Genomic DNA, 19536 nt, shown 5'->3' with positions numbered 1-19536 from the left:
ATCTCCCTTTGGGGGTGGGGAGGAAATCCATACCCTGGCTGCGTGATCCCCCTGATCCTGGGGATACCCTGCTCCAGGGGAGGCAGGACCCCAAAGCCCCCCCAGTGGTCCCTTCCTAGGTTATGTCCGCAGCTTACACCTGTCTCCCCTCCCAGCCGAGCGAGCCCGTGAGCGCAACAGCATTTATTGAGGATCCCTCAGCAGAACCCACAAGTTACCCAGGGAGCCCCCCCAGTAGGAACAGGCAGGGCCACCACTGCCGGCAGCCCCTGCCCCCCCACCGCCTCCTTACGCCGACACCGCTCGGGCTTTGGCCTCCCCATAGCGCCGCATCCTCTCCTCCAGCTCAGGTCGGAAGTGGCGGATGAGGCCCTGCACAGAGCAAAGGAGATGGGTTAAGGGGGTGGGGGGAAAGGCTGACAACCCCCCCAGACCCTGCTCCCCGCCCCAGACGCCCCACCTGCACAGGCCAGGCTGCACCGTCGCCCAGGGCGCAGATGGTGTGGCCCTCGATCTGCTTGCTGATCTCCCACAGCGCATCGATCTCGGCCACCTGTGCATTGCCCTGCACAAACCGCGCCATGACCTTGTTCATCCAGTCAACACCTGCAGAGATGGGAAGGCCATGAGGGGCCTGCAGTGTGGCCCCCCAGGCCCCACACCTGCCCGCCCCGGCCCCCTGCTCACCTTCTCGGCATGGGGTGCACTGCCCGCAGCTCTCGTGCTTGTAAAACTCGATGAGGCGGGCGATGGCTTTAATGACATCAGTCTGGGGAGGGAAGGGAGGGTGAGGGCCCTGCCACGGCACGGGGGGGCTGGGGAGGGGGCCCGTCCCTTACCGATTTGTCCATGACAATGACGGCGGCCGTGCCGAGCCCGCTCTGCGCCTGCACCAGGGAATCGAAGTCCATCAGCACAGTCTCGCACACTGACTTGGGCAGCAGCGGCGTGGAGGAGCCCCCCGGGATGACAGCCAGCAGGTTGTCCCAGCCCCCGCGGACACCCCCTGCCAGAGAGGGGGGACAGGGCGGGCTGAGCTGGGCCCAGCACGGCCCCAGCATGGCTCGGCAGGGCAGCCCATGGTGCTTACCGGCGTGTTTCTCAATGAGCTCCTTCAGCGGCACTGACATCTCCTCCTCCACAGTGCAGGGGTTGTTGACGTGACCCGAGATGTTGAAGAGTTTTGTCCCTGAGTTGCGCTCCCGCCCGAAGCTGGCAAACCAGGCACCACCCCGCCGGCAGATGGTGGGGGACACAGCCACCGTCTCCACGTTGGCCACCGTAGTGGGGCAGCCAAAGACACCTGGAAGTGGTGGGAGTTCTCAACGGCTGCAGCAGGACAGTGGCTTGGGGACGACTGGTTTTGTCCGGTCACTGCCATTTTATCCCACTCTCCAGCAGCGCCTGGAAATGGCTCATGCTGCCAAGAGCCACAGAAGCAAAGCGGGGAGGGCCGGGAACGTACCCACGTCGGCGGGAAAAGGGGGCTTCAGGCGTGGCTTGCCCTGCTTGCCCTCGATGGACTCGATCAGCGCCGTCTCCTCCCCACAGATGTAGGCTCCGGCACCCCTCACCACGAAGACGTCGAAGGCATATCCCGAGCCACAGGCGTCCCGCCCCAGCAGCCCAGCCTCGTACGCCTCCCGGATGGCCACCTGCAGCGGGCAAGGACCAGTGGGTCTGGGGCAGCCCCCTTCCCCTGCTGGCTGGGGCCCCCTCGCCCCCATCCGCCGCTCACCTGCAGGTTGGAGGCCTCGTTGTAGAACTCGCCGCGGATGTAGATGTAGGCAGCGCGGGCGCCCATGGCACGCCCCGCCACCAGGCAGCCCTCCACCAGCTTGTGGGGGTCATGGCGCATGATCTCCCGGTCCTTACAGGTGCCCGGCTCCCCCTCGTCTGCGTTCACCACCAGGTATTTGGGTCTGGAGGGGGATGCGGGTGCCGTCAGGGCCAGGCTCCCCGCGGGGGGGTGACGGGGCCAGTCCCGGTCTCACCTGCCGTCCGGGGGCTTGTTCATGAAGCTCCACTTGAGGCCGGTGGGGAAACCGGCGCCGCCGCGGCCCCGCAGCCCTGAGGCCTTGATCTCGCCGAGGATCCAGTCCACCCCCTTGAGCAGGATCTCCTTCGTCTTGTACCAGTCGCCGCGGCGCAGGGCGCCCTGCAGCCTGCGGGCACGGCACGGCCGGTGGCACCGAGCTGGTGGCAACGGGCCACCCCCCGACCCTGCCACTCACCGCCAGTCATGCCGCCCGTAGAGGTTGGTGAAGATCCGGTCCTCGTCCCGTAGCGACCCGAACTGCGTCTTCTTGGGCGCCGTCTGCGGGGACACACGCACTCAGCGCCGGGAGCACCGGGGCCGGCGGCCCCGCCCCGGCGCGCCCTCCCCCGTCCCCGCTCACCGAGAAGGAGGCGGCGGGCAAGCGCCGCAGCGCCAGCAGCTGCCGGGCGGCCATGGCGGGGTGGGCAGCGGCACCAGCACCGGTTACCGGGACCCACCGTCACCTTCAGGCGCCCCCCGCGAGCGGCGCACCGGCGGTGACGTCCGCGGCGAGCGCCGGCACCCGGCGCAGCGGTGACGTCAGCGAGCGGGGCAGGGCTACGCCAGGGGGCGTGGCTAGAAGCGGAGGCGTGGTCACACTTGACAAAGAGGCGTGGTCACACGGACAGGGGGCGTGGCCAGGATGGCTCCGCGCTGCCACGTGCCTCGGGCCCCGTCCCGGGTCGGGTTTCGGGAGCTGAAACCGGAGGCCCCCGCCCGCCCCCCCCCGGTGCCCCCCGGGGCGCCCCGCTGCCACCACCACCCCCCCCCCCGGCACCCCGGGGGGCCGCGTCGTGCTGCCCAGCCCCAGCCCCGTGGCGGGTCCCGCTCGCCCCCCAGCTGCCCCCTGCTTTGGGGCCACCTTACCCCTGTCGGTGGCCTCGTCCCGGCGAGGGAGCAGGGCCGGAGGGGCGGGGGGGGGGGGGGGGCGCGGATCCGGTTTCCCTCCCGCCTGCCCCTGGGGGTGCGGAGAGGGAGTGAGGGCTGGTGGCGACCGGTGGGACAGGGTGGGTGGCAGCATGTTCTTCCTCTTCCGTGGGCCCCAGCGGCGGGGCACCGGCAGCCCTGCGCCCCCCACCTGCCGGGGCATCCCCCGCCCCCACGGCCGCAGTAAGCAGGGAGGCCGCCGCCGCCTCCACCTGACCCCGCAGCTCGTGGGGCAGGGGGGTCCCGGCAATACCGGCACCCTGGGGAGCCAAGGGCAGCTGAGCCATGGTGGTGTGCCCCCCACGGAGCATCGGTGGGCTGCCGAGGACCTGGGGTCCCAGCTGCCCCCGGCTTTCCAGCAGGTAACCAGCAGCGGAGCAGAGGGCCGGGTCATAGCAGGGCTGGCGGGTGCTGGGGGACCCTGAGTGTCCCCGCGGGGAGGCTGAGGGGCTGGGGAACAGCTGGGCGGCTCCCCACATCTGGAGCAGGGCGGCCAAGCGGGGAATAATCCGGGGGATTATGCGCGGGCGCGGCACCCCCCCCCGCCTGCCCTGCATATCCCCAGATATTCCATAAAAACCTCAAATCCCCGCGCAGCCACGGCCACTATCACACCCGCCCCGGCCCTGGCCCCAGCTTGCCCCGGCGGGGTGGCAGTGCCCAGGACTGCGCCAGCTGGCCCCCCGGGGCCAGGCATGCCCTGCAGCGTGGGGGCAGCCCCCAGCCATGGGCAACTGCACCAAGACCCCTGAGCGGAGGCTCCCCAAGGTAAGACTGGCCCATGCCTGCCCTGGGTGGCCAGCAGGGGGGCTCCCCCCCCTTCACCGCTGATGCCCGCTCTGCCCTCAGGATGGGAAACCGCGCTCCGGCTCCCTGGTCCCTGGCACCGGGGACCCCGAGGAGGCAGCGGAGGCGGCACAGTCTCCTCCGCTGCAGAACTACTCGGTGCTGCAGGGGCTGGTGGGGCCAGCCTGCATCTTCCTGCGGCAGAGCATCGCCATCACCCAGCGGGTACGTGGCCGCCCCCTCCCACACACCACGCGTGCCCGCTGCACTGGGCACCATGCCACTGGCTGCACCCTGTGGCCGCTTGCCGGCCGGCAGGGGATTTAAGGCAGGTTCTCTGGGGGGATCCATGGGAGAAGGACCCCTCCTTTGACTCTTTTCCTTTTCTCTTCCCCAGGACCGGGAGCTGCGGCCCGAAGAGATTGAAGGTGAGGTGCTGCCCTCCTTGGGACTGGGGGTCTTCCCCCTGGTCGGGAGCTGCCCTGGCTGCAGCAGGGTGACAGGCGTGTGGGAGCAAGTGGTGGGGGCATGAGGTGGTGCCGGGGTGCCGGTGGTGACACCACGCTTCCCCCAGAGTTGAAGCAGGCCTTCCGGGAGTTCGACAAGGACCGCGACGGGTACATCAGCTACAAGGACCTGGGCGAGTGCATGCGGACCATGGGCTACATGCCCACCGAGATGGAGCTCATCGAGCTGTCCCAGCAGATCAGTATGTGGCAGGGTGCGGGGGGGCCCCTGTACCTTGCTGGCAGCCGGACCTGGCCCCGGTGATCTCTGCCCCCCTCCCCCCCCCAGTGATACCCTGCTTCTGCCACAGCCGGGGGCAAGGTGGATTTTGATGATTTTGTGGAGCTGATGGGCCCCAAGATGCTGGCGGAGACAGCGGACATGATTGGGATCAAGGAGCTGCGTGACGCCTTCCGTGAGGTGAGGGGATGGGGATAGGGGGATGGCCCAGGTGTGGGCAGGCTGTCGGCACACCAAGGGTGGCTGGCACCGATGGGCACTTGCCCTGCAGTTCGACAGCAACGGAGACGGGCAGATCAGCATGGCGGAGCTGCGGGAGGCCATGCGCAAGCTGCTGGGGCAGCAGCTCAACTACCGGGAGGTGGATGAGATCCTCAAGGACGTGGATCTCAATGGGGATGGCCTGGTGGACTTCGAAGGTAGGGGCCAGGGAGGGGGCCGGGAGCACCCCTAGTAATATTCGGGATGCTCTGCACATATTTTCCTGCCGGCAGAGTTTGTGCGGATGATGTCACGCTGAGGGCAGCGTGTGCCAACATGGGACCCGAGCCCCTGCCGTGCCTTACGAAGAGGAGGGGGCCGTGGAGAAGAATGCCCAGCTGTGGTTGGGGCTGTGCCGGCGCAGCGCAGCGCTGGAGCCTGGGGCGAGGCCCTCACTTCTTCAGCGCTGGAGGCGCTCAGCCTTACCCTTGGCTGCACGCCTGCCCGGCCGCTGAGGTCCAACCGCGGTGCTGGGCGCTGGGGCTGACGCCAGGCCGCTTTTTGGTGCAGATGGCCGGGCTTCGGCCACTCTCGCCCTGATCTTTGCTCTTTCCTGCTCCCCGCCCCACAACGTTCCCCCTTCCCAACCTGACCTCACCCCAAAAGCCAAACGTGCCGGTCCCCTCTCCCCCGGCTGCACCCCAGCCCTGCTGGCTCATCCCTCCCGCCTTCGCTCTGTGCCCTGTACCCGAAGCCGAGCCCTTTGCGTCACCCCCGCTCCCCCCAACCATGATATAGGGCTGAGCCTGCAGCCACCCCACCGCCCGCCCCCATTATCGCAGCCAGGGCTCAGAGCTGCCCCCGGCCCTGCTCTGTCCTGCTGGGCATCCCAATGCTCTCGGGGCCGGTGGGGCCCCAGGACGCTCCGTCGGGCCCCCGGTGCAGGGGAGGTGCCTCGGGGCTTTGGTGCCCAGCCTGGCTGCCCTCGAGGGGTCAAAGCGGGAAAAAAACGGCAGCCGGGCCCACTCCCCGCCCCGGGCACAGGCTGTGGGGTTTTTGCTCTTTTGAAATTAAACTTTTCGCTCTACGGACTTTAATGTGTCTTTATCTTAGGCTTAAGTAGATTTTCATCCCTCCACCGCTGAGGTGTCCCAGGTACCCCCGGGTGCAGTAAGGGCTGAGGCCCGGAGGTCAGGGTCGCGCCGGGGGTCTCTCCCCCCACACCGGTCCCGGTAGGCCCTGCCCGGGAGCCCGGCCCCCCCCCTACCTGGCTCGGGGCTGTGCGGGTGGCACGGGGGGTCCGTGCCCCAGCGGAGGCCCGGTACCGGCCGCGGGGCCCGGGGCTCTCCTCGGCCCCTCAGGGGATGGAGGCGGGGGGTGGGGGGGGGAAGGGGCGGGGCGGACGCCGCGTGTCTCCAGGGTGACCGGCAGGCGGGGCGAGGGCGCGCGGCGGCGCGGTGACGTCAGGGCGGCGTCGCGCGCAGGCGTCATCAGGGCGAGCGGCGGTGCCGGTGAGGGGAGGCCGGGTCAGGCAAGGCCGCGGTGGGCCCCGTACAACCGGACCGTGCTGGGGCCGCCGCCGCTCCGCTCTCCCCGGGTCGCGTCGGGTGTGCGGGGCTTGGGCGGAGCTGAGGAGCGAAGGGAAGCGGCGGTACAGCCGGTGGGGGGAGCGCGGGGGGCCGCTTACCGACCCCCCGGCCGCTCTCCAGGGAACCGGGAGCGGCGGGCGGCCGTCGGGGATGTCCTACAAGCCCATCGCTCCCGCCCCCGCTACCCCCGGAGCCGCCAGCGCCAGCCCCGCCCCGCCGGGGCCTGGGGCGCCGCCCGCCGGTGAGCGCACCCCCCGGTAACGGCGGGGGACCTGGGGGGGCTGGGGCCGGGTGAGGGGCCTGGGGCGGGGGGGTGCGCGGCCGGTAACCCTCCCCTTCTCGCAGCCACGAGCGTCCCGTCGCCCTCCGGCTCCGTCCCCGGCGGCGCCGCCCCTTTCCGGCCGCTCTTCAATGACTTCGGGCCGCCGTCCATGGGCTACGTGCAGGTGAGGCGCGGGGCGGCGGCGGGCGGCGGGCCCGGGGGCGGTGGGGGCGGCCCTCAGCCCCTCCCTGTGCGCCCCCCCCGCAGGCGATGAAGCCCCCCGGGGCTCAGGGCTCGCAGAGCACCTACACCGACCTGCTCTCCGTCATCGAGGAGATGGGGAAGGAGATCCGGCCCACCTACGCCGGCAGCAAGAGTGCCATGGAGCGGCTGAAGCGGGGTACGAGGGCGGCGGGGGAAGGGCTGGACCCCGGTCCTGCGTGCCCGGGGGTCCCTTGCCCCACCGAGGGCGGGTTGGGGGCTGATGGAGGGGGGTGTCTGTCTGCTTCTCCCCGCAGGTATCATCCACGCCCGGGCGCTGGTCAGGGAGTGCCTGGCAGAGACAGAGCGGAACGCTCGCACGTAACAGCTGCTGTCACCCGGGACCCCCCCGGGACCCCCGGTGGCCCTGCCCCGCTGGCGGCGGGGGGGGCTGCCGTGCTGCCCGTGCTCTCCGCTCTTTATAAATGCGTGTTTTTATAAATAAAGGACATGGTTGGGAGTCTGCCTCGCGCTGCATCCCCGCGGGGGGTGGGGTGGGGGGTGTCAGTCCCCCGCGGGGGGGTTGTCAGTGCCCCGGGGGCTGTGGCCGGTGACCGGGGAAGGGCTGAGCTGGCTCGGGGTGGGAGGGGGGTGATGTCCGGGAGCTGTGCCTGGGCCGGGAGGTGCGGGAATGTGCCAGCCCCTCTTTTAACACTTGAAAAAAGGCTTTTTTGTATAAATTCCCCCCCTTTCGGGGCCGGCGGTGCCGGCGTCACGGCCCGCAGGGTCGGTCCCTGTGCTGGCGGGGCGCCGGTGGCGACACACGCGGAGTGCCCGTGCAGCGGCGCTCGCCGCCTTCCCGTCTCTGACGTCACGCGCCCCCCCTCCCTACGTCACGGCCGTCTCCGTGGGAACGGGCTGTGATGTCACGAGGCGAGGGGCCGGTTCGGAGCGGCGCAGGTTCGGCGGGGCCGGGGCGCGGCGGGCGGGGGGCAGCGGTGGGACCGGGCGGGCGGGGGGGGCGCGTTGCCATGGCGGCGGGGCGGGTCTGGGGGGCCGAGCGGGGCCGAACCGTGCCGAGCGGTGCCGAGCTGGGCCGAGCCGAACGGGGCCGGGCGCCCAGCCGAGCGCTGCCGGGCCGAGCCGAACGGGGCCGGGCGCTCAGCCGAGCGTTGCCGGGCCGGGCTGAGCCAAGAGGGGCCGGGCCGGGCCGGGCTGACGGCCGCCCCCGCAGGCGCTGCCCCCCGCCGCCATGCTCATCAAGGAGTACCACATCCTGCTGCCCATGAGCCTGGAGGAGTACCAGGTGGCTCAGCTCTACATGATCCAGGTGGGGCTGGGGGATGCAGGGGGGCGTGGGGCTGAGCGTGGGGGGTGCAGCGGGCCGTGGGGCTGAGCATGGAGCCTGGGGGATGCAGGAGGCCTTTGGGGCTGAGCCTGGGGGGTGCAGGGGGCTGGAGGGCTGAGCCTGGAGCCGGGGGGTGCAGGGGGCTGTGGGGTGCAGGAGGCTGTGGGGCTGAGCCTGGAGCCGGGGGGTGCAGGGGGCCGCGGGGCTGAGCCGGGGGGTGCAGGGGGCTGTGGGGCTGAGCACGGAGCCTGCGGGGTGCAGGGGTCCGTGGGGCTGAACCTGGGGGTGCACGGGGCTGTGGGGGGCCTGACGCTGACCCCAAGGGATTAGCAGGGTGTAGGGGGTCAGTGAGGTTTTGGGGGGGGTCCCAGTACTAGGTGTGGGGCTGGGTGTTGTGGAAGGGTGCCAGGTGCCAGCCTGTAGGGGTGCACGGGTCTGGGAGTGGTGGGGGGCTGTGCTCACCCCATGGCTCGCCCCACAGAAGAAGAGCCGGGAGGAGTCGAGCGGCGAGGGCAGCGGCGTGGAGATCCTGGCCAACCGGCCCTACGCCGATGGCCCTGGCGGTAGCGGCCAGTACACCCACAAGGTCTACCATGTGGGCTCCCACATCCCCAGCTGGTTTCGGGCACTGCTCCCCAAGGCTGCGCTGCAGGTGGAGGAGGAATCCTGGAACGCCTACCCCTACACCCGAACCAGGTGGGACCCGCTGTGGCCGAGGGGTGGGCTGTGGGGCCAGCCGTCCTGCTGGGCTCAGCCCTGTCCCCACGCATCCCCCAGGTACACGTGTCCTTTCGTGGAGAAGTTCTCCATCGAGATCGAGACATACTACCGGCCAGATGCGGGCCAGCAAACCAATGTCTTCAACCTGAGCGCGGCGGAGAAGAGGCAGAGGATTCTGGGTGCGTACGGATGCTGCGAGGCTGGCACGGGGCGCCGGGCAGGACCCGGTACCTTGCCGGGGCTCCCACGCGGTGCTCCCTGGGCTGAGTGCGTGCCGCCCCGAGGGGCTCAGCTTCCCTGCTGGCTGCAACGTGCCTGGCTTTGCTCTCCCTGCTGGCCCTCACGTTTTGGGGACAGCCTTGGAGGGACCCTGGCAGGGGAGGGCACTGGTGCCCTGAGCCCCCTTCCCACTCCCCTGGCAGTGCTGCTGAACTACAGTCTGCGTTAAGGTGTTTAGGGGGGAAGTTGCGTCCTCTGCCGCCTTCCCTTGCCTGTGTATTTGTTTGCAAGCCTTCCCCTTCCTGGTCCCAGCCCTGTCCCACATCATCTGGCACAGCTTTGCCTTCCTGGCCCCTCTCCGGGTATATGTGGGAGCCCACACCGGGCTCCAGCAGGACATTTTGGAGCAGGTGGAGGCAGGGAGGATCTGGAAAAGCATGTCCCCAATTTCCCATCCCCTGCCCTGCTTCCCTTGCTCCCCAGGGCTTTGCTCCAGGTCACTCTCCAGGTCCAGGCCCCTCCACTGCTCTCTGAGGGGAACCGGCAGGCAGAGCCAGGAGCCCGGGGTGGGATTCCTCCCTCGCCAGCGGGTTTGGCCCCGGCCACTGTTGCTTCCCTTTCCCCATGGTGTCAGTCTAGTCGTTTTAGGTACTGGAGTGCAGAGCGTGACGTGCTGCCTCTTAAAATGGAGGCCTAAAATAGGCACTCAGGAAATGATTCATCTGACCTATTTCTGTCATTGGCTCTTGCCGCACCAGGGATGTCCGGCCGGGATGCTGGCAGCTTGGGCCGGGAGGGATGCATTCTGCCCCTGCCACCACCGGCAGCAACCGGGGCCAAGTGGATAGCAGGCAGGGCACAGCCCTGTGCCTGCTGCTTGCTGCCCTGCCTGACTTTTGCCCTGCCGGTGCCCGTCCTGCAGCATCTCGGGGCGTCTGCTGTGTCACATGGGGAGTGGGGCTGGGCTGGGACCAGCCCCAGTGTGGACTCTGCTGGGATTGTATTTGCCAGCTCTCGCTCTGACCGTGGTGTCCCATAGCACTGACAGATTTAAATCTCATCTCACATTTCAAAAGGCGGGTGGAGTAAGGTGGTCTGGGCCAGCCACAGGGATAACTGCTGCATCACCAGTTTTTTTCCCAGCGGTAAAAGCAGACAGACCCACTGGTTGTTGCAGGAGCGATACTGCTGGGAGCCAGTAGATCTCATCCTGGCTCCTCACTGCTGGCCGCTGTGTGCTGCCATCCGAGCTGCTCAGCCGGCACCTCGGGCACTGATTTAAGGGCTCATGTTCGCTTCGCCGCTGCACCGGCCATGTGCCGAGTGCCAGCCTGGGGCTGAGCAGCACTGCTTTGTCAAGGCATCTCTAGTTTGTGTGATGCAGCGGCAGAGGGGCTTTACCCATCGCATAATGATAACTGGGGGGGACAGCGGCACAGGCAGTGGGTGCCAGCCCCGGGGTGCCCTCCCGGCCTCTTGCCGCAGGGTTTGGACACCACGGGTGCTGCTTTCCCAGCCCACAGTGTGTTTTGAAGGCTGGGGAGATTTGGAGGGTTGGTGGCCCTTTGCGTTGCAGCTGCCCACCATGGGAACAGCCCCGCTTCCAAGCGCCTGCTCTGCAACTGTTCTTTGCTTTTGGAATCTTAAAAGTCCTCTTCCCCCCCTTTTTTTTTTGGCCCAAGCTGGAGGAAAAGGCCAATGGATGCCTCAGGGGCATCAATGGGGGCAAATAAATGTGGGGGCTGGCATGGTCTGGGGGGGCTGGCTGGGGACAGCTCTGTGGGAAGGTCGTGGGGGCTAGCGGGACCCCCGTAGCCCAGGCTGGAGGGAGCTGGCCTGGAGACAGGGCTGAAGCAGCTGAACCACAGGAGATTTTGTGCAGGATTGGGGTTGACTGGCCCCCTCCCAGGGTCTGTTGGCTTATGTTTTCCTGGGTGCCATCAGCGAGCCCCCCTGCCTCCAGTTTTGGGGAGGCCACCCCCATTTGGGGAGAGGAGGGTGTTGCCATCGCACCCCCAAGCTTGAGGGGGGCTCCTCCTGGGTCACATGGTGATTTTGCTGTGCTCTATGACCTGTTATCGGGGGACCCTCAGGTCTTGGGGGGTGGGATGGGGTGCAGCTGGTGGGGCTTACCCCTGTGCTGAGCTGCTTCATCTGGCTGTCCTCAGCACCAGCCCCCGTGTCCCCCAGGGCCACTCTCCCAGCTGCTAAATCTCCTGGCTAATGCACCTACGTGTGTCAGCCCTGGCTCTTTGCACCCCTGCGCCTCCCCCCATGGCCCCGCCGCCTCTCGTGGCCGCACCACTCCGCACAGTGCCGGATCAGGCCCCCATGCAAGGACGGGATGTGTTCAGGCCCACCCAAGGGTGCCTTTGATGTTATAGCTGCAGGGTGGAGGGTGTTTGCTGCTGGCTGTGCTGGGTGTGTGGGTGTGGGAATAATTTGATGGGTGCCCCATCTGATTTTTATGAGTTTTTTCTGCCCGAGGGCAGTTGCCGCCCACATCCCCTCACCAAGTGCCATGGGGTGACGAGCACTGTTCCCCCCTGCAGACACCATCGACATCGTGCGTGACCCCATCTCCCCTGGGGAATACAAGCCCGAGGAGGACCCCAAGCTCTACCACTCGGCCAAGACGGGCCGGGGCCCACTGGGGGACGACTGGCTGGAGGCAGCCACTGGCGGGCCCCTGATGTGTGCTTACAAGCTCTGCAAGGTGGAGTTCCGCTACTGGGGGATGCAGTCCAAAATCGAGCAGTTCATCCATGACGTGGGTGAGTGTGGGGCAGCCGTGGCGAGCCCTCGACCCCGGCACCTTGGTGCTGCTGTGGGGGAAGGTTTGGGGGACCCCGGGGTGATGCCGGGCTTGCTCCCCCTGCCTTACTCTGCTTCCCCCTCGCAGGTTTGCGGAAGGTGATGCTGCGTGCCCACCGCCAGGCTTGGTGCTGGCAGGACGAGTGGACGGACCTGACGATGGAGGACATCAGGCAGCTGGAGGAGGAGACAGCGCGGATGCTGGCGCAGAAGATGGCCAAGTGCGGCGAGGCTGAGGAGCCCCCTGCTGCTGGGCCCTGTCCTGAGGGGCGGCCAGAGCCAGGGGGTGCCGGTGGGCAGGAGGGGGCCGAGGTGCAGGGGGTGGCTGACGCCTCCCCTGATGATACCTTTGCCAAGCAGTGGTCCACCTCTTCCCGGTCCTCCTACTCTTCCCAGCATGGAGGTGAGAGACCAGGTCTTGCATGGGTGTGACGGGGACCCCTATGTCCCAGCTGCTGCTGTTCTACATAGGAGATCTGTTGAGGGACCCTCTCCTCCCTGGCCTGGGTCTCCCGGGGGGGGGCCTCTGGGTCTGCCAAGTGGTGCTCTAGTGGTGGGTCCCTGGGGTGACCCTGGGGTGGCCCTGGGTCTCTTGGCAGGGGGATCTGAGTGACCTGGGACGGCCCTGGGTCTCCTGGGTGGGCATCTGGGTGACCCTGGGGTGGTCCTGGGTCTCCTGGGTGGGGGTCTGGGTGGCACTGGGTCTCCTGGGAGGGCTCTGGATGGCCCTGGATCTCCCAGGAGTGGCTCTGGGTGACCCAGGGTGGCCCTGGATCTGCCAGAGGGGGGCTCTGGGTGGAGTAACAAGGGGGAGCTTTGGGGAAGGAGTGGGGTCTCGCTGTGGGGGGATGCTGGGTGCTGACCCCGTGCTGGTGGCAGGGGGGGTGTCTCCTCAGAGCCTGTCTGAGTGGCGGATGCAGAACATCGCCCGTGACTCTGAGAACAGCTCTGAGGAGGAGTTTTTCGATGCTCACGGTACGGCAGGGCAGCCCCGTGGCCACAGCTCGGGATTTCAGTGGCAGGGGCTGGGCAGCAGCTTGGGGTGGGCTGGGTGTGCCTGGCTGTGTGCTCTTGGGGTGCGGGTGCAAGCACAGGGGTGCTCCCCCCACCCATGGTCCCCTCCCTGCCACTGCAGAGGACCTGTCCGACAGTGACGAGGTCTTTGCGAAGGAGATGACGAAGTGGAGCTCCAACGACTTCTTGGACACGCTGGAGCGGCCAGTGGAGCTGGATGAGGCACTGGGTGAGCAGTCGGGGGGCCCTGGCCCCAAATCCTGGTGTAGGTGTCCTGGGACGGGGCTGACCCCTGCCTGGGCACCCCAGCCAGGCTCACCGGGGCTGTGTGCTCACAGGGGACGGAGCCAGTGCCACCAAGGTGGATGGCGAAGGACTGGGGGCGACTGGTTTCCCCGAGGTGTGTGCCCCACTTGTCCCTTCCCTCGGGTCGTGCCCCCTGGCCATGCTTGCCAGCACGGGTGCCAAGGGCAGCACTCTCCTTCCCGCAGGGCGGCTTGGTGGAGAGCGCGGCACAGGCATGCCGGATCCACGCGCTCTTCCTCATCCTCCACAGCGGCAACATCCTGGACCAGGGAGTGGGAGAGCCGGGCTCCAAGCAGGCAGATGTGCAGACGCTGGTGGCCACCTTCGACGCCGTCACCCGTGTCCACTTCCCCGAGGCGCTGGGGCATGTGGCGCTGCGCCTGGTGCCTTGCCCACCCATCTGCGCTGCTGCCTACGCCCTCGTCTCTAAGTATGGATGGCAGCGCCCTGTGCCAGGGATGGGTACCGTGCCACGAGGCGAGGCAGGGGCTGTCCGCCTGAAAAGCCACCCCAGAGCTGTGGGAGGGGACCAGGGAGGTGGTGGCCTCGAAGAGGAGACTTTCCTTCTGGTGTAGCATCCAGGACAAGTGATGGGATGGAGATAACTCCTGGTGCAGCATCCTGGGGCGAGTGGGTGTCATGTGGTGGGGTGGGGACATTGGGGCAGCCTCCTTCATCCTCCCCTCCGTGTCCCTCAGGCTCAGCCCCTACAGCCATGACAGGGACAGCTTGTCCAGCAGCCAGGACCACATCCCGCTGGCAGCCCTCCCGCTGCTGGCCACCTCCTCGGGGAGCTACCAGCACGCTGTGGGTGCTGTCATTGCCCGTGCCAACCAGGCGTACAGCGCTTTCCTGCATTCCGGGGAGGGAGCCGGCTTCTGCGGGCAGGTGAGAGGGGATTTGGGGGAACCTTTGCTCCGGGCTCCAGCTGGGGCTGTGCCCCTGGGGGCTCTGTCCTTCGTCACCCTTGGCACGGGTGTGTGCTGTCCGCAGGTGGTGCTGCTGGGGGACTGTGTGGGCGGCATCCTGGGCTTTGACGCGCTCTGCCAGAGCCGGGCAGGTGCAGGGGGCAGTCGCAGCAGCAGCCGCCGTGGCAGCCTGGTGAGTGCCGGCACCCTGCCACGTGCCAGGGGCGGGAAGGGGGTCCGTGCCCCTGGGTGCGGGGTTGACTGGGGTGCTGGTGGGGGTTAAGTGTGGGTCGGGCACTTGCTGCCTCTCCCCCTACAGAGCATGGAGCCCGTCTCCCCTGAGCTGTGTGGCAGCAGGGACCCGCTGGCCGACGGGGCGGACGGAGCCACAGGGTCCAACCAGACCAGCCCCGAGCCGGGGGCACAGCTGCCCTGCCGAGAGCAGGGGGACAGCCACCATCACAGCTCCTCGGGCAGGTGAGAGCAAGCGGGGGGTGGTCTGCAGCACTGTGGCCCATCCCTGTGGGAGCCCTTGGGAGCCCTCCTGACCTGACTAATTTTGCGCTTTATGGAAAGGGCGAATTTCCCATCCGCACCAGCCTGGGGAGGAGCGTTGCATGGGGGCAGCTTGCCCTAGGGGCATCTTGCTGGAGCTCTGCTGCTTCCAGCAGCTCCTCCAGACTATCGGAGCCATGCTGGGCACAGCTTTGTCCCCAGGCTGGTGGCAGCGGGACAGTGCTGTCCCTCCCCATGCCCACCAGCCCCACTGTCCCAGCTTGCAGGCCAGCGAGGCTCCGCTGGAGGCAGAGGCACCGCGGAGTGGCCCCATGCCGCTGGACGGGGCAGAGGGCACCAGCACCCGCCTCGACTTTAAGGTATCCGGCTTCTTCCTCTTTGGCTCCCCGCTGGGGCTGGTGCTCGCGCTGCGCAAGACCGTCATGCCCGCTCTGGATGGTGAGGACCCCTGCCAGCCGCGGTGCCAGCCCCCAGCCCTCCCTGCAGGGCTTGAACTCTTGTCCCTGACTCGTGCTCCCTCTGCAACCCCCGGGACCTCCCCAAAAACCCTGCCTGGGTTTGAGCCCCTTGTGCACCCAGCCTTGGCTGTGTGGGTGTCGGCACTGGTGCGTGCCCAAGCATCCCCTTCCCTGCACTGTGCCAGCCCCAGCTCGTCCCTGGCTGTCACCGATGTCCTGGGTTTGCCTCCCCTTTCCTCTTACCCAGTCTTGCTTTTTCCACCTTGGGCGTTGAGTTCCCTGCCGCACTGCCCTGTCCCCGCCGGGCTCCTCGCTGCGCAGGCTGGGCAGCCCCGACGCCCCATCTCTGCCGCAGTGGCCCAGCTGCGTCCCGCCTGTGAGCAGATCTACAACCTCTTCCACGCGGCCGATCCCTGCGCTTCTCGCCTCGAGCCCCTCTTGGCCAAGGCCTTCCACGCTGTCCCACCACTCAGTGTGCCCCGCTACCAGAAGTACCCCCTGGGTGACGGCACCTCGTCCCTGCTGGGTGAGCAGCCCCTATGCCGGGCTGGTCCTGGGCACCCCGGGGTGCGGTGCAGGCTCCGGTGCATCCCAGAGCACCCACGGCATCACAGCAGCCCAGCTGCGGTGGGGGGAGAGTGATGTGCGAGCCCTGCCCACCCCTCTGGGGCTCTGTTGGAGGGCTGGTCCCGGGGTGGGTGGTGTCCCCTTGGGGCTCTGGGTTTCCTCACTTGGCTCTCTCCACAGCGGAGGCCCTGCAGATGCATTCTGCCCTGTTCCTGCCAAAGGTGGATGTGGCTGCACCCCCTACCCCCACCGGCAGCTTCGGGGGCTTCTGGAAGGGCAGTGAACTGGGAGAGCCCCCCACTCCCGCCAGCACCAGTGAAGTTGTCAAGAGTAAGTGCCATTCCCTGCCCATCCCATCCCATGCCGGCACCTTGGGATCTATGATGCAGGATAAGGTCGGGGATGGATTCATTCGAGCTTTCCCCGCAGTCCTGGAGCGCTGGTGGGGCCCAAAGCGCATTGACTACTCACTGTACTGCCCCGACGCCCTGACCGCCTTCCCCACCATCACCCTGCCCCACCTCTTCCACGCCAGCTACTGGGAGTCCTCCGACGTGGTGGCCTTCATCCTGCGCCAGGTACGGCGGGCATGGTGGGCTGGGTGGCACGGCTCGCTGGGGCTAGCAGGGGCTGAGCCGGGGCTGTGCTCCTTGGCAGGTGATGGAGAAGGAGGGGCCGCAGCCGGCCGAGAGCGAGGAGAGCTCTATCTACAGCCCCGCCATCCCCCGGGAGAAGTGGCAGCGCAAGCGCACCCAAGTGAAGATCCGGGTGCGTGCCTGTCGGCAGCCTGACCCTTCGCTGGGGCTCTGGCCGTCACTGGCTGCCGGGGCAGACCCTGGCCACGGGGTGATGCAGCCAGAGGGTTTGCTCCCGTCTGCCAGGAGGATGCCAGGATGGTCCCGCAGCCCGGTGGGGCCCCTGTGCCACCTCAGGGGCTCCCTTGGGTGCCAGCTGCATCCCCAGGGCAAGCTGCTGAGACCCTGGTGTCCCTGCAGAATGTGACGGCCAACCACCGGGCCTGTGACGTGATTGTGTGTGAGGGCAAAGCGCAGGTCCTCAGTGGGCGCTTCATGTACGGACCCCTGGACGTGGTGACGCTGACGGGCGAGAAGGTACTGCTGGGTCTGCGGGTGCCACCAGCACCCCATCAGGTGGGGCAGGGATGTCCAGGAAGGAGCACGGGGCTGGTGTCACCCATAGCAGGGGAAGGGATGTGGTGAACAGGGACTCTGTGTGGGGTGGTGGGTGAGGGTTGTAAGGACTTTAGGTTGGGGACGTGGCAGGATCTGGAGGTTCAGTCCGTGCTCGGCTCTTTTCCCTCTCTCAGGTGGACATCTACATCATGACACAGCCACTGTCAGGGAAGTGGCTGTACTATGGCACCGAGGTGACGAGTGGCAGCGGGCGCCTGACCTTCACCATCCCTCCAGACAAGGCTCTGGCCATCGGCATCTACCCCGTGCGCATGGTCGTCAGGTGAGACGCAGGTGTGCTGTGCCATCCCGGGTGCCCCTCCGGCCCCTTGGGCAGAGCTGGTGCTGAGCCCTCCTGCTCTCCCATCCCAGGGGGGACCACAGCTACGCCGAGGCGTACCTGACGGTGGTGGCCCGGGGCACAGAGTCAGTCGTGTTCAGCATCGATGGCTCCTTCACTGCCAGCGTCTCCATCATGGGCAGTGACCCCAAAGTGCGGGCAGGGGCTGTTGACGTCGTGCGGTAGGTGCCCTTTGATTAAGGGGGACAATCCTCCCCTCCTTGCATGGTGTGGTGACAACCCAGTTGGGGTAGCGAGGGGCACTGGAGCAGGCTGCCTTCCCAGGGGTGAGCTGGGGGATCTCCCACCACCCCTTGGCCCAGAAAGTCTTCACAGTATCTCTGCGCTAGTGCCTTCTTGTGGGAAAATACTCCTGCTTTTGGTCCTGCAGCTGTGCTGTGCCCTCAGCCTTGATAAAGACCCCTGGGAGGAGGCAGGTTTTGGAGGCAGCGCCCACGTGTGCTGTGTTGGGAGATTATTGGTGGCTTCCCGCCAGCAGGACTGTCCCCACACAGGCTCCTGGCAGCAGCGCATGTCCCCTCCTAGGCACTGGCAGGACTCGGGCTACATGATCATCTATGTGACGGGACGCCCTGACATGCAGAAGCATCGTGTGGTGGCCTGGCTCTCTCAGCACAACTTCCCCCACGGCGCAGTCTCCTTCTGCGATGGGCTCACCCACGACCCCCTGCGCCAGAAAGCCGCCTTCCTCCAGAGCCTGCGCACCGAGGTGGGGATGGGGATGCTGGCAGGGCTGGGGACACGGGGTTGATGGTGGTGGAGGGGTAGCGTGGGCTGTGCCACAGCCACCTCCGTCCCGGGGGGTGGGGTAGCAGCGCACGCAGAGATGCTCGGAGCTGGACCAGGCTGTGGTGGTGGAGCTGGCACCCTTGCCCATGACGAGGCACAGAGGGGCAGCTCCCAGCCCAGGGGTGTTGCAGCCATCCCCTTGTAAAATGAGGGTGTCCCCGTCCCCTGGGGGTTGCTGTCCCTGTGGGAAGGGTCGGTCCCTGCCCTAACACTCTTGTTCGTGAGCAGGCAGAGATTACCATTGTCGCTGGCTACGGCTCCACCAAGGATGTCTCCGTCTACAGCTCGCTGGGGCTCACGCCGGCGCACATCTACATCGTGGGTCGAGCCGTCAAGAAGTTCAATAACCAGTGCCAGGTAGGGTGGCGCGGCTTGGGCTCCTGGGGGGAACTGCTGACCCCACCATGGCGGTGTGAGTGTGGTGGCTGGGGCTGCCGGCTCATGCTGTGTCCCCTGCAGTTCCTGTCCGAGGGCTATGTAGCCCACCTGGCTCAGCTGGAAGCCTCAGCCCTAGCCCACTCCCCCAAGGGACCCCCACGGCCTGTGCTGGGCAAAGGCACCTATGGCTGCCCAGCGCCTGTCGACTTCCTACGGAAGCAGAGCCAGCTCCTGCGGTCACGGGGCTCCAGCCAGGCGGAGCGGGATGGGGGACCCCCGCCAGCCCCCCCTGGCCTGCCCCGGGCCAAGCCCCGCAGCGTCAGCCTCAAGCTGGAGGGTGAGGAGTGAGGGTGGCACAGCCACTGTGTCCCCCCTCCACCGCAGCCTTCATTTCCCAGCCGGGAGCACCGGGGGCTGGAGCCTGCCACGGGCCTTGAGCCCATAGGAAGGAGACAAGGGCGCTGGGTCCCTGGAGACTGAGGGGCCCTGGGAGACGGCACTCCGAGCCCTGCTGAGATCCAGGGCGATGCCCTTGGGACTGAGCCACCCTGGGTCCCCCCTGCTGCCCCCCAGCTCTGCCTCCACCCCGCTGCCCTGTCCCCCTCCGGTCCTTGGGGCTGTAGAGCTGCGCTGGGCAGTGCCTGGTGGAATTTCTCCCCACGCCCCCTAGCCCCGAGGAGCTGGTGTGTTGCCCTCCGGGGTGATCTGTCCCCAGGCAGCATTGTGGGGGCTGCAGCCCTGCCCCAGGGCGAGCGGCACCCCCCTGCTCCCCTCCTATTTATTTCCGTTCAGTGTTGCCAGCTGCAGGGCAGAGGAAGGGCTGGCATTCAACAGCGGTTCCTCTGTTCTCTTATTTTCGTTTCGGTGTGAATAAAGCAATGTAAAGACGAGGCGCCGGTACCCGTGTCTGCTCTGTACCTGCCAGCCATGGTGAGCCCTGGCCTGGGGAAGCCTTGGACCCGGGGACACGGTGTCACATGGGGAGGTGGTGTTGGGGCAGCATGGTTTGGTCAGGGGCTGTTTAGGACACGTCATGGCGGGGAAGGGCACAGCTTGGGGTGTCTCTGGGTTGCACCGCTGCTCTCAGGTACGCGTCGATGCCGGCATTAAGCCGCACGCTGCGTGAGCGGTTAGAGCTTTTGTGCAAGAGGAGAGCCATGGTGCTAGGGCAGGGGTGGAGGGAGTGTGGGGCAG

General features: G+C 67.4%; 4 protein-coding genes across 10 annotated transcripts; 3 read left to right on the top strand and 1 right to left on the bottom strand.

Moving 5' to 3' along the window:
• Positions 1-168: 168 nt before the first annotated feature.
• Positions 169-2573, bottom strand: NDUFV1 (NADH:ubiquinone oxidoreductase core subunit V1). Its single transcript, XM_080404188.1, has 10 exons — positions 2400-2573; positions 2235-2317; positions 1995-2165; positions 1739-1922; positions 1466-1655; positions 1091-1303; positions 840-1006; positions 688-769; positions 461-606; positions 169-372 (listed from the first exon to the last, which is right to left on the bottom strand). The coding sequence occupies exons 1-10, from the start codon at positions 2451-2453 to the stop codon at positions 289-291; spliced, it is 1374 nt and encodes a 457-aa protein (XP_080260314.1). The 5' UTR covers positions 2454-2573; the 3' UTR covers positions 169-288.
• A 92-nt stretch (positions 2574-2665) lies between these two features.
• On the top strand, positions 2666-5187 carry LOC308070377 (calcium-binding protein 2-like). 3 transcript variants are annotated; one of them, XM_080404189.1, is made up of 8 exons: positions 2666-3327; positions 3563-3733; positions 3815-3976; positions 4149-4179; positions 4326-4460; positions 4569-4678; positions 4770-4917; positions 4993-5187. In XM_080404189.1, exons 1-8 carry the CDS (start codon positions 3058-3060, stop codon positions 5016-5018), a joined length of 1053 nt encoding a protein of 350 aa, XP_080260315.1. In that variant the 5' UTR covers positions 2666-3057; the 3' UTR covers positions 5019-5187. The 3 variants fall into 3 exon arrangements, with proteins under 3 accessions (XP_080260315.1, XP_080260317.1, XP_080260316.1); XM_080404191.1 differs by lacking the exon at positions 3563-3733; XM_080404190.1 differs by lacking the exon at positions 3563-3733 and having other exon boundaries at positions 4770-5187.
• Positions 5188-6105: 918 nt separating this feature from the next.
• On the top strand, positions 6106-7271 carry CDK2AP2 (cyclin dependent kinase 2 associated protein 2). Of its 3 annotated transcripts, none has more exons than XM_080404196.1 (4): positions 6106-6210; positions 6634-6734; positions 6818-6950; positions 7069-7271. In XM_080404196.1, the coding sequence occupies exons 2-4, from the start codon at positions 6720-6722 to the stop codon at positions 7134-7136; spliced, it is 216 nt and encodes a 71-aa protein (XP_080260322.1). In that variant the 5' UTR covers positions 6106-6210; positions 6634-6719; the 3' UTR covers positions 7137-7271. The 3 variants fall into 3 exon arrangements, with proteins under 3 accessions (XP_080260322.1, XP_080260321.1, XP_080260320.1); XM_080404195.1 differs by having other exon boundaries at positions 6163-6545; XM_080404194.1 differs by having other exon boundaries at positions 6165-6529.
• A 97-nt stretch (positions 7272-7368) lies between these two features.
• On the top strand, positions 7369-19232 carry PITPNM1 (phosphatidylinositol transfer protein membrane associated 1). Of its 3 annotated transcripts, XM_080404168.1 has the most exons (24): positions 7369-7711; positions 7986-8081; positions 8581-8795; positions 8877-8998; positions 11591-11812; positions 11941-12255; positions 12732-12827; positions 12988-13095; positions 13205-13266; positions 13358-13602; positions 13871-14060; positions 14166-14273; positions 14400-14557; positions 14856-15034; positions 15302-15580; positions 15802-15951; positions 16051-16199; positions 16279-16389; positions 16617-16733; positions 16949-17097; positions 17187-17336; positions 17701-17884; positions 18193-18321; positions 18424-19232. In XM_080404168.1, exons 2-24 carry the CDS (start codon positions 8004-8006, stop codon positions 18688-18690), a joined length of 3783 nt encoding a protein of 1260 aa, XP_080260294.1. In that variant the 5' UTR covers positions 7369-7711; positions 7986-8003; the 3' UTR covers positions 18691-19232. The 3 variants fall into 3 exon arrangements, with proteins under 3 accessions (XP_080260294.1, XP_080260296.1, XP_080260295.1); XM_080404169.1 differs by lacking the exon at positions 7369-7711 and having other exon boundaries at positions 7857-8081; positions 15410-15580; XM_080404170.1 differs by lacking the exons at positions 7369-7711; positions 18193-18321; positions 18424-19232 and having other exon boundaries at positions 7854-8081; positions 17670-17806.
• The last annotated feature ends 304 nt before the right edge of the window (positions 19233-19536 follow it).

This window comes from Falco punctatus (genome assembly GCF_963210335.1).
Source record: "Falco punctatus genome assembly, chromosome: 10".
Taxonomy (NCBI): domain Eukaryota; kingdom Metazoa; phylum Chordata; class Aves; order Falconiformes; family Falconidae; genus Falco; species Falco punctatus.
This window is presented reverse-complemented; position numbering and strand designations above follow the sequence as displayed.